We start from the raw sequence: 16,382 nt of genomic DNA on the forward strand, positions 1-16,382 counted from the left end.
GCGGCCTTTCAGCTTTATCTTTCTAGTTCTAGGACTTGCACATTAAGTTCTTCTGACTTTAGCAATATGTCTCCCCATAGGAGAAGGGAAATGTACAAAGTTATTTCAGGAAAACAGCTGCATTTATTTGAGTTTCTATGTCTTTGAATAAAACATCAAATATTTAGATGCCAACTGCTGAAGACAGCTTCCCACTGCCACAAGATTGCTCCTCATCCCTGTTTGGTTACTATAGCTTTTAAACAACTTCTGTAATTAGGAAAGATATTAAAGCAGGGACTCTCAAGCTTTTACACTTACAATAAAGTCGTGGAAGTGTTTAGAAATTTCAAATATTTAGACTGCTGTACAATAGATACAAATCTAGTCTTTGTACAAATTTTCACAGACAAGTTTTATGTGGTTCACAGTTTTCATGGACCAAAAAAAATCTCTGCCATGTTTTATTTTATACATCCCAGCACGAATGCATACACTACTTGAGAAAAGAGAGGAAAATGAATCAAAATATACTAAAAATCTCTTGATGAGGAAAGATCCATATGCATTCTAACTTACAGGCAGCAGAGTAACTCCATCCTGTCTCAAAGATCTCAATGCCTTAAAGAAAATACTTCTCTCACGCATACTCCATGAGGTTCAGAAACAGGCCCTAAGGACTTTTAAGCAAGTGTTTCAACACATTTTCACCCATGTTAACAAATAATTCCTCTCCATCTCTAAGGAACTGGAAGTTAAAGGAAAAATTAAGACAAAAAAATTAAGAAACTCAGAATTCTAACCCATAGATAATAGCAATCCTACCAATAAATACCATAATTTCTACACAAGAATAAAAAAATCATTGATAATGATGGTTGAAATGCAGAATGGAGAGTAAAAGCCACCAATAAAGTTAGCATTATAAGGAAATGCTTTAATATAGCTAGTTCTTTCCTTCTCCTACTGTTATCTTGATTTTTCAGCAGATGATTTCCATCAGCTACATTAACCACCTGCTGCCCTCTGAGAGCTGCAGAATTTCTGCCTTTAGAATCACAGAGAGGCAGTGCTGCTCAGAGGCCATACCAATTTCCACTGCACACTCTGTAATCTCTTTCCACTGGTGTCTTAGAGCACAGTGGTGACACAACACCCATGGCCATGCTGCTGTACCTGGAAACAGCTGGTCTGCCGCCTGGAAGCACCAGAAGAGGGGGTAAAACTGTGTAACTCTTATAAAACTGCCAAATTTTAAATAATAATATAAAAGTTAAATAACAGATTTAGAAGTGTGCCACTTTCAAATGTCTGCCAAGCTGAATAACAAATCCATCTTTTTTTTTTTTTATTTTGAGCAAAAATACAGTTAACATTTACATGTTCATACTATGCATACTCTGATTTTTAAAAAGGCTGCTCACATAATAGAAATGTACTAATATTATATTTTAAAGATCTACTGTAAACCCCAATTTGCAGAAATCTTCCTGTTCAAGATTCCCTTGGAGCTCTTCCAAGGAAAAGAGCCAACTACAATAAATAAGGTGGGAGGCTAGGGAGTATCTACAATGTAGTGACCTGCTATCATTAGATATAAAATACTCATGAGAATACAGTAGTAGAGGAAAGAATACTAATGTTTTTCCCTTGTGAAACATGACTTAGAAAATGTGTGGAAATATTCAATGGAAAAGGGACCAGAAATGGATAAAACTTACAATTTTTTATGCAGAAACCAGAAATGCCCTAAAAACATTTTCAGAGGCCAATATTTTAAAGAAATATTTCAATATAGAAAACATGGGTAACAATGCTGTACCACTGAACTTCCAGAGGGTACAGCTATAAAATATATTTTGACAAGAGCTTGGAGCCACTGAACTATATTTTCCTCTTCTGATGAATAAAAAAGTAGTTAAATCAAGGTGGCAACCTGTTTCCCTTGTAACTGCAATGTCAGGCATTTTCAAACACATGGTCTGGTAAAATTACAGCCACACTTTCATCTCCATATATCATAAAACTAAGGGATACAACCTTCATGTACACTCCTACGCCCTGTTACAGGGACAAAACCCTCACAGTTTATTACTTTTGCATACCTCAAACCACTGGTGACATCTCCCTTAAAACAAAATACATGCTGCTCCAGGATACACAAAGGGAAGGACCACATTGTCCTTATATATATGGAAGCAGAAAATAAAAATTGACAGGTTACCACACTATATAAATAAACATATTCCTGTTATTCACCACTTAATCCAGAGGGTTTTCTTGTTTACTTTAAAAAACACATAAATTTACTGGGCCTTAAATACTGTATTAACTTACCTATTGTGAAAAATATGGATTTTCCTTTGAAATAAAACAAATGGCTTTTTAAAAAAAAAACAAAAACCCAAAACAGAAGTTACATGATGATCTCTTCCAGAAGTTAAAAAAATTTATTTTTCTTAAATTCAAAAGCTTTAAATCTCAGTTAAATGGGCCACAGTGGAAAAGCCCTTTACTATATTACTGCACCTTATAAATAGTAAATTATTGTTTAAGGTCAAGGAAAGAAATACTTCAATCCTATAGCCGTGCCTAAAGGATGCTGGAAGGTTCATATTCCTTATTCCTTCTTTCCTTTTTACTCTTTCATCTAAAAAGAAGCTTTATTTATAGCATATCTCAGAAGACCTTCCTGAAACACCCCTTAGAGGTATTTTCAGAAGTTTTTAATAATTTAACTTTTGCTTATATTTGAGAAACTAAGAAAATATTGAAGAATCTTCCTAACAGAAATAGGTTTCCCAAAACAACCATAAATCTATGGGTTTTGGATTGTTGCTTATCTACAAAAATCTGTGGGATATTTTTGAAACTTGCACATCTTGTTTTATAATGTACACACACTCATCATCCTGTCTCATTTTTAAACTGAATTATTACTTCAATTTTCATTAAAAATCAGCAACTTTTTTTTTTTTTTTCTTTCTCAGTGCCCATTCTGCTTGGCAGTCACAGAGTATAATACTTGTCCTTTCCATATGGGGAAAATGAATACTCTATTACTGCCAAGATCAATCTTGTCTGTAATAAGGATAACTATCGGGTGAATTGTTGGAAGTAGCCAAATGAATGACAGACATGTGAGATTGATTCAAGTGCCTATCCACAGCTATTTTAAATTAAACTGACATTGGGGGAAATGTTGTGTATCCAATTCTTTTTCCCATACACTAGGTATTTATAACTGGTTCCCATGAAGAACCCATGCTTGCATAACCAAAGCAAGAATTAGGAATAAACACTCCCTGCCTTTCATCTGGCAGTGAAATCTCCCTTCCCTCCCAGACTGCATGTCCCAAAGATGAGACTTTATTCCTCTGCATCTACAGGACTTCCTGCCTCTCACACTACCTGACAAAAAGAAAGGGAAATGGCCTCTGTGTTTCTGGACATAAGCTCTGTACCCCCATATTCTGGCAGTATTGTTTCCTGCCATCTGTTTAAGTCACCTTATTCAAGTAAAGGGAGAGAAGAAAGGTTCTGCATGCAATTATAGGTATTTCAGGTTAAATAAGCTTCTAATGCTCAAATTGAGAAAGCTTTATGAACATATTTTATTGTGAGCATTTGAGGTGAGAGTGGAAGAACCTTTCATAAATAACACTGTCAAGACAGAAGAGAAAGACAGACAGAAAAACTATGAAAAGGCTGCACATTCATAACATGATTTTTTCAAGTTCCATTAAAAGAGGGAATTCTGTACAGTTCAGTAAACACAACCATTATCACAGTACAAAGCCCTTAAAATCTTCAGTTGTACCTGTACACACCAAGTCAGAGCAAGGCTAGGGTATTGCACACAGAGCATCAACTTTCTTATGAGAGCAGCAGAGGCAGGAGCTCCCACCCTGATGTAATTTTGATGTAATCTGCAGTAAGTAAAGGACCGTGCCATGACCTGTAGCATGGGTGATTTCTCTCCTTGATAAACTCATGAAAAAAATTCACTGAGTGCTATTAACTGCAACATTCCTCTACCTGCATCAAGGTATCTCGAAAACAGCAGTTACTGGAAGCAGAAAGGATGGTCAGAGAAGCACCAACAATTTTGTCTTTGTCCCGTTCACACCTCCTCCAGCTACTGGTCAGAGACAGAACCCATTGTCTCGAGCTCTTTTGATATTAGCTTTCTTCAAAAAGTATTGCTATTTATCTAAGAAGTTTGAATTCTACTAAAGTCCCAATGCCTACATGGTGGGATGGCATTCAGTAGCGGACAAAACAGCGCAGTTGTTTAAGCAAAGATTGTGGCTGAGAAACAAAAAACCACTAATATAAGAGATAAAAAGCAAAATAATATTCTATACCCAACCACAACGGCAGAAACCGATCAGAGTATAAATCCATTAGTAAAACCACAAGGTTTCACTCCAGCAGCTCTGAAACAGTAATGGATTTTCCCATGAAAACTTGAAAGAAAAGGTGAAAAAAGGTTTGTGTGGTATGAAGGAAAGGAATGCCAGACACAGCTTTGGTCAAACATTCCCATTAAATATTTTCTCATTACCCACTAAGTTCACTCACAGGCCAATTTCACTGGCTATTTACCAAAGAGGCTTAAGATAATGTTTACTGCTCTTGACTGCTTTTCAATTTTCTAGACTTGCTGAATTTCCCTTTAAAAAATCCTTGTGAATTTAAAAAAATAACATGTGAATAGTTTATATTTTTTCTTCACAGTATATTTTCTATTATTCTGATTATATACATTCAACCACTAAACTGCTATACAATTGCCTTCAAAATTTACTAAAGATGCCTCTTTTTTTAGCAATATGGACTAAATCTCACTGAAATCACTGAAATAATTTAGTTGGAAATGACAGCAGATCAGGCTCTTTGCAGAGACAGACACTGGTGCATTTGTGCTTTTATTACACATACAACATAGCATAATTTCAGCTTCACGTATAGCATAGCATAACTGCAATGCCTAAAAAAACCCAAAAAGACAGAGTAAAAAATTATGTATTTCAGCACTAGGTAACATGGAAAATGTAAAGAAATATAACACTTAGTTGCAGAAAACAAACTGAAGTCTTGGATAACATCATGTGTTTATCTTTAATTACACTAATGCTAAATGTTAACTGGTATTTTTGAGAGTATAAGTAAAAAATGGAAACTAGGAGAGCAGCGGTAGAAAGAAAGTAATTACTGCACTGCTGAAAAAAATGCTTTGATAAACTACACACAAGATACTAATCTCCCAGTTTACAGACCAATGATCTTTCCAACAAACAGCATTTACTGCTTACAAAACATAAAAGCCAGCTTCTTGAAAATTCATTTGCTTTTAGCATGCCTTTATGCGTTTATATTTAATCAAACACAGTAATTTGAGAAGAACAAGTAAAGAAGACTAATGAAAAAGCCAGAAGATGCAAATGGTAGAAAGACCTTTACAAAATATACTGCTTTTATTTTGAAAGACGACTTACAAGAATTTTTCTTCTTTTAGATTCAGATTGATATGCTACACTGTATTTTCCTTAGATGCGTAGAGTTAAAAGTTGTAAGCTAGACAGACTTTTTGTACAGGTACTGGTAGCGCTGACTCACTGAAAATTATGTCAAAAGATCAGTTTTTGTCTCAATTCTTCACCTATTAGTTTCATTATTTTCATTTCCACTATGTGCAAAGCAGAAGAATGACAGTCTTAAATTTTATAACTACAAATGAAGAAAACCAGCAACACTAAAACTCTATAGACCAAAGTGATTTACTACAGTCTTAAAAAGTACCATATAAATATCAGCACCTATACAAATTTATAGTATAAAATTATGAACCGGCTTAGACTTGTGCACATACTTAAAATTTTACTATATTAGTGGCCCAAATGAAGTTGTTTATTGACAGTTTCCTTCTGTTGGGATCTCTGTTCCATGTCTCTTTTGCATTTTTAAGCAAAAAAAAGAAATTTAGCTCCTGATTCCAAGAGAAACTGAGAGCAAAGGGATCTTTTGTGGACTCCCCTGTAGCACAATCTATCTTGACAGGTGAACAGACCCTTTATTTCCGAGACTTAGACTACAAAGTTACCAAATTAAAATAATATTTTCTTTGAATGCATACAAAAGATTGGCAAGCAGTTATTTCTCATAACTTAAGTGTTCTTGGAGATACAGGATCCTGTATCCTACAAGCTCCTACTTCTTGCGGTCTTAGAACTTAGGTGAAGTTTCTGCACACTCTTAGTGACATGATCAGTGCTTAACGGAGATGCCATCATGACCACCTCTAAACTCTCAGGTCTAAGGAGGTCAAATTAATTGTGAATTGAATTATAAAACTATTTTGTTTCCCATGCCTACGGACAGGAGAGCTCCTACAAAAATCTACTTCTTGCACTTTATCTTATGTAGTTGTTTTCCTTTTCTCTGCCATGAAGTTTCACAGGAGATATTGAGGCATTCATGTTTTCTCTCAGAAAAAGGTTATAAATACTTGGTTATAAGGCTTGGTTATAACGCTTGTATCAGAAATTAAAAATCATCTAGAAATTCTCAAGAGTTAAGTTTGGTTTGTGGTTTGGTATGCTCCAAAAGAGAAAAATATAAAAGCCAACTTCTGCTGTATTTGGAGAGACTATATAGTACTAAGTAAAACTTCCAAAGTCATATAAAACCCTTTTGCATTTAGATTATATGTTTAAGATGAAAACAGGTGTATTCTACTCCAGGTAAAAACATGTGTTTTCTGCTTTGATAAGAATTCTGCATTTTTAATTTGCAAGACGGCTGCCACCAAAATTATAGATATAACAAATCCATCCGTAAAACAGACGGACTAAAGGAGAAAGCAGGATTTGAAAAGAAAAGCAAATACATAGGTGCTGGTGGTGTATGAACAATATCTAGCAGAAGAAGGTTTGGTCTGCTATGCTAGGAAAGCTTGTTGTGCTGGCTCAAAAATAGTGCAGGAGAAAATGGTATTCTAAAACAAAGTGATAAAATTGCTATCTGACACACTCCAACAACTAAAGGAACTAAGCATACACTGCCACACTTATCAGCAGCAATTCTGTTCTAATTTCACCCAGTTCTGTTCACTATTACCTGTAAGTTTATTTGTATATCACAAGAGTAAAAGGACCTTTTCATTTATGGTATTGAGATTTTCCCTTATGCACAAAGGTGGTCACTTCAAGCCATATACAGACCCTTCTGTATTACAGGTTCATAGCTTTAGGTTTTTATAGTAATCAGTGAGCATGGTGTTTTTGCATTTCTTAATGATGCCTTATTTTTGCAACAAATTGTTGCATTTAGACAAGCTAGAAACACATTTTAGAGTAACCACTAATCTAGTCTCATAAACAAAGATGAGTTTTGTCACAACAAGGCATTTCATCGTGGTAACTGATGAAGTAAACAACATAAACATCTACGTATTTTAGGATTTGTGTTTCACTTCACAGATCTAGAAGGGTTCACAGAAATCCTTAAGAAATGTAATGCTAACACAAGAGAAGGGAAGGGAAGCTCTACTGCTTAAACACCTTGTCCTAGGATTTTTTTTAAATGTAATTGAAACAATTATTCAGGTTACTCTAACCCTATCTTTTAATCATGGAGTAGGAAAATCACAATAGTTGGTAATTACCCATATAAAGGAAAAGAAGCATATGAATTTGATTTCATTCATATTTTGAAGAGATGATTAAACTAAAATACATACCGCATCTGTAACTTCTATCTCATACAGCTTCTGGAAGGTCTCACGATAGAAGAAAAACAGCTTCCCACTGCCACCACCCTTCTTAACAGAGGTGCCTGTGACAAGGATTTTATCGTCTGGGCTGAAACAACAGTCTGTCCTGTTGAAGAAAACAAAGCACATTACTGAGAAGATAAACAACTAATATATTGAGAACTTAGATATAAATTGCACTCCTTAAAATAGTATTTTGTATTTGTTAGTCCTGGCCAGACAAAGCTTAAAAAAGTCTTTTGTTAGCTGTCATCTATTGTTGCAGTTATCAATTAGAGTTATCTGTTACCTGTTATCTGTTATCGTTAGTACGGTTGTGCACAGGATGTGCAAAACTGACAGATTCAATAAAAATCCTCCTCCCAGCAAAATCTCCTCCACTCAAAAGTCTAGCAAGATTTTCAATACAAGAAACCAAAAAAAAGTTACTTTCAAATCTGGCTGTCATCATTAAGTAAAAAAATGTACTAATTATGAAATCTGTTTCTGCTGATGATACATTCTTCAATGATGCAAGGTGGTGTGTTTATGCATTGGTCAAAAATATTCTCCTGTTTATTTTTCTTCTGTGTTACAAACTGCAGTTAAGATTGAGCTATCCATGACTTGTCTTTCTAAGATCTTATTTCAAAATTACAAACTGTCCTTAGGGGATTTTGCTGTGTTACAGCTATAGAAATGCAGATCAGATCAATAAAGATATTGAAAATAACATTTAGAACTATGCAGTAAAATAAAGTCAGCACTTCTGATACTGTAGCCTGAATTCGTATCACGTACCTTCATGTTATGTCTACCTTTTTGTTCAGCTCTTTTTTTATTAATCAAAGACTAAATAAGAATGAGGTTTACATCTATATCTCATTACACACATAAGGGTCCCCGCCTGAAATGTTACTAATCTAATTAGACTTAAGACACAAGAGACCATAATATCACAAATCTTTTAAAGTAATGTGTATCCCTAAAATAGACAAGAATTGTCACTGCACAGTTCTCCTTGTGCAGTCCTCTCTGCACAATTGTGGACCTAGTGACAACTGAGGATAAGAACTCCAGCAGAACCACTTCCCATTCAGCAAAAAACCTGCTATTTCTGCTAGTTGGAATAAATTAGAATACTTACATCGGAAAGAAGCTGGGCAGTCCATCTGCTGAATTAAGAGGTTTTTTAAATTGCCTAATATCCCATATCTTTAGAGTATCATCTCCTATGAAACAAAATAGACAGAGGTTAGCAATAAATAATTCAAATCAAGAACTTACGCATGTCAGAAAATGTTATTCTCTAATTCAGAGAGAAGTAGACAAAATTGTATAACAGAAGCATCAAAAATGGGAACAATTTTGAAGTTTTTCCTCGTAAGTGACTATGACAGTGCAAGATTGAGAAGCTCAGTATGTGGCACTCCAATATACCAGAAACTTCTCCTCAATTCTGTTGTGGTAATCCCTCCTATCAAAAACCACTGTCCACAAACAGTAGAATCAGACTTCTCAATCACTAATTTATTCTGTGTTTGTAAGCATTGATGCTTTGCTGCTAGCAGCAAATTCAACTTTCAAGACATTGAAAGAAATTAAAAATGTTGCCATGAGTGGTCTAGATCAAAAAACTAAACAAGTTTCATATGTGTGGTTTGTACCTGACCTTAAAAAGTAATCAGGAAGAATAGAAAGCACATGAAAGTCTTCCCCCTTCTTTAGCAGGCAACAAACTGCTATCTCAGTATGGAGAAGAGGCCCTGGAACAGTCAGAAATCCTCAGGGAAGGGGGTGAAGGGAAGCAAGTGAAACCACACTTGCTATAATGAAACCTCTTCACCGCACTACCTTTAGCCATAAAAGCCAAAATCGGAGTTACAGCAAGAGATTTGTAGCAATTCTCATCTGTGTTTGATAAACATGGTGTGACTGCAGGCCAGTAAAAGTCAGGCTGTTTATCCCTTTTTGAAAAGTTATGACATATTAACGAAGTGAGAACAGGGGTAAAAAAAGAGATTAGTTAGTTATTCTCAGAGACATCCACATCTCTGCTCTGATCGTCCTTCTGGAACACGTATTTCCAGCATGAGATGAGCTACAGAATCTGAGCTTTGAAGTACCTCACTCAAGCACCTAGACACGTCCTAGCATTTGACAGCAGTCCCTCAGCGCTTTCAAGGGTAAAAAGAAGGACATTTAAGCAACAATTCTCTTTAAAAATATCCAGAGATTAATTTTAGACAAAAAGTTACAAAATCTTTCTGACCTAGGAGGCAAGACCTGCTTCTTTCCAAAGTACAAATCTTGCAGGGAAGTAATTTGGTTATATACAAGTATTTTGTGGATTCACAGCCTTTGAGCTGAAGACCTCAAAGGAGGCCTTGGAAATAAAATGTTTTTAAAAGAAGTAACAAAAGAAATCAAGGCCAGCAGTGCCCTTTACAGGGAAAGCAGTAATGTGTGGCCTCGTACATCATGTATGTTTATATTAAAGACTAGGATAACTCCTTACTACAAAATATTTTTAAGAAGTGGACAACTTAAATAAATGATGTCTAGAGCAGAGTATATTTCTGTTCATTGGGAAGCTGAAAAAGACAAGAAAGAAAAATGTTGAGTCTCTGTTTTGGGAATATCTGTTTTCTTATTGTTTCCCAGTAGACTCCATCCCAAGTACTTCAAAGCATTTAGTCTTGTAAAATAAGCCCTCCCTTTTCCCTCCCACTCCCCAAGAAAAAAAACCCACTTATCGTCAAGATGTTACATCTAAAGCACCAGCACTTTATAAATGTATGCAAAGGACACACTTGGCCACTTTGCAAATCTCCTGGATAGGGACAGATCTAAGGCTAGCAGCCAAGGCTGTTCTGTTCCTAGTGGAATGAGCCTTGACATGATCTTCAAGCTGTAGTCCTGCCAGGTTTTAGTAGGAAAAATGCAGTCAGACATGTAGCTATAGCTCCTTTGCTAGCAAGAAAATGTAATGGGCTGGTTAAAAAATTTAGAAGACTCTAGTGGCACTCAAATTTATGGTTGATTTCAAGTCAACATTGTCTTAAACTGAAATAGTTTAGAAATAGAAGAGTAAGTATTGAGAGAGGGGAAAAATGCTAGTAGAATGACTTGACTTGCTAATACTGTGAAACTTTACATCATTAAGAATTTGCTCCTATTCACCTTTCCTAATTAAAATTATCAGTGTGCAAATGCAAATTGGTTTCTAAATATAATTCGCATTTTGAGTTGAAATCATTGTCACTAAAATCATAGAATATGAACTTTCCTCAGCACCAATCTTTTTTTCCAGTATGATCCTTCTATCAATGCTTACGAAGATTATTTAATAGGGCTGCAGCAGTAGTGATCTGTTTTTAATTACTTTACACATGAACAAAAACAGTTATCCTTAAACAAAAGCATATAAACGGAAGTTGCGAAATTCAGTATGAATATTCAAAATAGTCTACTTGGATCATTCAGTATTTTTTCTTGATGGTAGACTTCTCCAAAGCCTGGGAGGATTATTTAAAGCTTTTATAGCATTTTTAGGAGCATTTCATACTCTATTTTTTGCCATTTTAATAAGAAGGATACCGATAAACAGGCTCAAGACTGACGCAATCAGGTCAAGACACTGCTATGCCAGTGGTATTGAGCACTGGATTTATCAAGAGGTAACAATTAGGTCCTAGAAAAACAGTCTTTGGTGAGCAAAGATAGGCATTTTGTAAATGCCCTTCAGTCAAAACAAGGCCAAGGCACTAATATTATATAGATTTTATCTGACTGTTTTATTTTCTTTTCAGAAGATTCTGACCAGGAAGACAAGCACATGAATGCAAGTAGGCCCAAAAGAAGCAAGAGTGCTGCCAGGAATTCACAAAGCGTACAGTCAGCAACACCTTATTTAAAAAGAGGAAGTCTTGTGTGAAAAGCAAAGCTCAATGACAGAAATTGTTCACGGAGATCAATGAGGGAAGCAAAGAAACATAGGAAATTGGAATTTTAAAAAGTTACAGCTTAGGAAACACACAGAAGAACAAGCTTACCAGAATATGTTTATCAACTCTGAGCCTTTCTGTGAAGGCTTATGCTACATAAATGGGAGACATCTTACAGAACAAGGTACTGACTTCTGCATTCTGTAGTGCCACTGGAGAAGGAGCTGCAACAACTACAGAGCAGCCTTTGGAGGCATCAAAGGCTGGGACTAAAGCCGAAGATCTCATGAACGAAGTCACAAATCGAGGAACCTATACCTACATTTGGAACACTTCTCAGCATCACCTGCATCCATATCAGCCTGATCAAATACTTCATCATCCTCTCTAAACATATGAGCATATGAACATACAGCTAGAAGGATCCTAGTAGACTTTCATAAAACCATTTCAGCTCCATATTTTGCAAATAGCTGACTATGACTATTAAAACTAGCAAATATATTTCTGGCATGGTTAGAATGCACACCAGTGTTCAGCTTCTGAGAAATATTACTTGAAAAAAACCCATCTGATTTTTGAAATGCCAATGTTTGGATTTACTACGAAAAGCAATATGTTACACTACATAAAACTCGCTATACATGTTGCTACATAGCCCTTGAGCACACATTTCTATCTTTTAAACCAATTTCAAAATGAAGAAAGATATACAAGGAAAAAGAAAAAAAGAAAAATACCACAAAGAAATCAGGAGTCAAAAAAAGATTTTTAAAATTCTTACAGTAAGAACTCCAGTCCAATCCTAATTCTTATCTCTCCCCTGCTAAACAAAGAAAATGTTCCCCAAATACTATCCTCCATGGTTTCAAGCAAGCAGAAATATCACTTTCTTAAATTTCTGTCAAGTTACTACCTAATATCTGACAACAATAGGACTGGTAACTTTCATAAGCAGCTCCTTAGGTTTTCATTTTCCCTTGTGCCTGCAGCTGAGCCATGCCTCATCTTCTCATATCCAACACAGAATCTACATCAGATGCAGGAAAGTCCATCAGGCTTTCAATGAAAGTTCCCATGCCCCAAACAACTCTCCTCTCTTTGATCCTCAGCACTTGGCAGGTGTGTTAATCTACGAATGCTCAATGCACATCTGCTTTTGTTGGTACAGATCCAAAGAAATACTCGTATTAAAGCACTAACCAAACAAGTCAAAATAAGGTATGAATCCTCCTTACTTTTGAGCATAGTGCACACAGAGCTCTTTTTTTTTTCTTTTAATACACTAGACAAAGGTAGCACTTTTATCCACACTGACTGGCCAAATCTCTGTGCAGTCTTACATTCTGCAAACAATCAATCAACATTTTATACAGCTTAGAGCAGAGTGTGGTAGATAAAACCTGAGTAAATGAAAGTCTGTTTAACACGAGACAAAAAGTAGAGACAGATGAGGAAGAGCAGGCAAGTAAAAGAGCCACATGTAGTAAAAGTAAGAACAGGTCATTTATGTGATCTACATTCATAAATGTGAAACATAAGAGAATTTACATAAATGGAGGTTTCAAGACAGCACTAGTGAATACCCCTCACTACGTATAAGTCTTGTTTGCTGTTAGATTTAAAAGCACACCAAGGTTTATCCCTAAATTTCCTGAAGTATGTCTGTATGAATTTTTTGAGGGAAATCACTGGCAGACAATTGCAGCATTTTACTTAGTACAGAATGGAAAGACACACAGTTCACATACTTTCCAAGCAGGAGAAGGTCCACACATAGTAAGAGTCGTGTTCAGTAAGGACAAAAAAGTTTGAGAGCTTTTACCCCACCACTTACATTCATGATGGATAGAGTGACAGACAGCAGAACTCTGGACCAAGGACTCTAACAGCAGTTATAAAACAACACAAGTGCCATTAGTGTCCATATGCCCAGGGCATTCAAGGATAAGACTACAAAGTCCCTGCTCTGAAAGATGTGTTTTGGGAAACAAAATTTGGAATCTTTGAAATGCAGCAAGCCAAACAAGGAATCAGTGAGGCAGCACCCAATATCAGTTGCATTTCACTGTGCATTGGTCAGACACTCTACCCTCTTCAGGGACAGGGGCACAGAGGATGCAAAGAAAATGCAAGCTACTTGGCTAGGAGACAGATTCACCGCTTCAGAATTTTTTTTCATCTGTGGCTACCTATATTCTGGTATTTTGTGTATGTAATCTCATTCTCTATGTACCAAACTGACCAGATGTCCTAAACATATGTTAGGCACAGTGTTAGCCGACATTAATGTATACTGCCTCTCCCTAAGCCTGTTTATTTGGCCTTGGGGCAATGGTAATGCAGACACAGAGCTTCTGCTTACAGCTGTTTTCCATCCAGACAGCTTGGCTTGAATGCTTGCACCTGCCTGCAAAATACTGGGCAGACAAATCTCTGCATGAAAAGTTGTCTTCAACAGACACCATCCTATCCCAATAATGAAGTGAATGAGTTCTTGAATACATCTTTGCCTTCTCAAGCCTTATTCTATTATCTAAGACTCGTTTATAGAAGTTTTATCTGAAGTTTACAATACAAGCCTTTTTTCAGTCCCGTGGACATTCCAAATTCTTTTGCCATTCAAGTATGTCTTGGAAAGTCAATTCCAGTCATCAACTTCTGATGTTTTTAATATATAGATAAAAACTCCAGGACAGAAAATGACATTGCCTAAGAAAGCTGTATGAGGAATTAATACCTCCAGAAGAGAGAGAACGTTATGGAAAGGCACTAATCCTCCACGACAGAACTGGATTTTTTTTATTTTTAATTAAGTTAAAGATTTCCTTTCAGTGTATTATTACTGCTAGCCAAGAACACATATCAGAAACTGTGTAATATAACCAGAAAAGTAATCTTAAAATATTTCTTAACTGTTGTAAAATGTTCTTTCAGGAACATAGTATTGCATGGTGTATCAAATAAAAGTAGTATATTGTGAAACACTTCATATTTGAATTGCTAGTATCTGATTTCAGTACCTTGTCTCCACCACAAACAGTTGCATCTAACAATTACGTGATTTATATGGTTTGTTTAATGAACCATTTCATTTCATTAAAACTGTCTTACATTGAACATGTCATAGGATTCTTTCAATCACTCACCTCCTCGGCTGGCAAGGACAGTACCATCATAGGAAAATGTCAAACAGGAAGTGTCAGTGCCTGAAGCATGGGCTTGCCTGCAGTGGAACTTTGTATGTACCTGTTCACCAAAGAAACAAAACATTACAAAATAAATCACAATTACAAATCAAATGACAAATGAAACAAACGAGACAAACATTACTTTATAGCATTTTCTGTGCTCTGCTGCTATTCCTTACTCTAAACAGATAGCCCTGCATTTTTAGGAGGTATAGTAGCTAAGTATTTCCAACAGACTTTTTAAAATGTTGTATTTGTTTCAGATTACACTCTCATAACAAGAGCTTGAACACAAAATTTGAATTCTTCATAGGTTTAATTATACAGTACAGATTTACCTAGCATCAGCACTCTTGGAAACTCTCACAAGCACTGAACAAAGCTAGTTATACCTGGTTAAGATTAAAATACATTCCAAGACAGTTCTCAACACTACCTAAGCAGGCTTTTAGTTTCTAAAACTACCAAAATGCAATATACATACTTTGGAAAGGACTGAAAAGGACTGGAAGAATTTACTTTAGCCAAATTTAATCCCTGACAGAATTCATGGTTTACATAATAGAACAAAGTTCAGACATTATGAGGTTTGTGTACCATTTAGGTACAGTAAAATCCAAGTATGGGAATGATGTGTGTTTTATTTTAATTATTTCTATTTTGCTGATAATCCTAAAGGTTGAAATTATCTTCAAGTTCACATTTTGTTCTTGTATGAAGATCACTTCTAATTTAAGCCATTATTTCGTAAAATGCCTAAAAATTATATTAATAGGGAAGTAACCTCAAATTAAATTTAAATGATCTTGTCAAATCAATCTTTCCCACTTCCCAACCAAAAACAAAGGTCTCAGCTAAGATTCCAAGAAAGGAAGTGGAAACATAGGAAGGGAAAAAGGTAAAATACAGAAACAGAGAAAAAGGAATTCGAGATAGGTTGATTCCAAATACCTAGGTAACTATGCTTCTCATTCACCCTCTTTTCATAAAAGAAAACTAATTCACACAGTTGTAAAATTAAGCATTCAAGACTTAAAGGTTTCCAGTGCAACTGTATCTCATTTTCCCCTCTCTAAAACGAGGATTAAAACACGGAGGACAAGACGGCAGATTAGGGAGCTTGAAGTCCTTTATGAGTGATGAACAAAACAAAATACGTGCATATAAGCATATCTTTTCAGAGGGGAGGTTGAACAACATGCAGCAAAATCAGACCTAGAATCCTACCCTGAACAGTAAGAGGACAAAACAATGAGCAGCTACTCAGTGATTTCTACACAAACTATGCATTAAAAGATATGCAATTCTACAGAATAAAAAAGGAGAATGTGATAATGAACTACAGTGACACTGACTGATTTAAGCTTGCACAGGAATCCTTAGTTATTTTATCTTCTAATTTTTGACTATGCACCTTACTAAGGTTCTTTTAATGGGCTATTTTGTAAGTTAGAGACATAAACGAGTAAAGTAATTAATGCCGTTTATTCTTAAGAATAGCTGTTCTAA

At 35.6% G+C, this 16,382-nt stretch overlaps 1 protein-coding gene across 1 annotated transcript in view; it reads right to left on the bottom strand.

Moving 5' to 3' along the window:
* WDR70 (WD repeat domain 70) overlaps positions 1-16,382 on the bottom strand; it is a 126,957-nt gene that overhangs the window by 21,837 nt on the left and 88,738 nt on the right. The window contains exons 11-13 of the mRNA XM_088156929.1: positions 14,832-14,931; positions 8,883-8,967; positions 7,724-7,862 (exon numbers count right to left, since the gene is read on the bottom strand). Of these exons, the coding sequence (XP_088013055.1) occupies positions 7,724-7,862; positions 8,883-8,967; positions 14,832-14,931 (324 nt within the window). The remainder of the gene's footprint in view (positions 1-7,723; positions 7,863-8,882; positions 8,968-14,831; positions 14,932-16,382) is intronic.

This window comes from Sturnus vulgaris, chromosome Z (assembly GCF_052056855.1).
Source record: "Sturnus vulgaris isolate bStuVul1 chromosome Z, bStuVul1.hap1, whole genome shotgun sequence".
NCBI classification, from domain to species: domain Eukaryota; kingdom Metazoa; phylum Chordata; class Aves; order Passeriformes; family Sturnidae; genus Sturnus; species Sturnus vulgaris.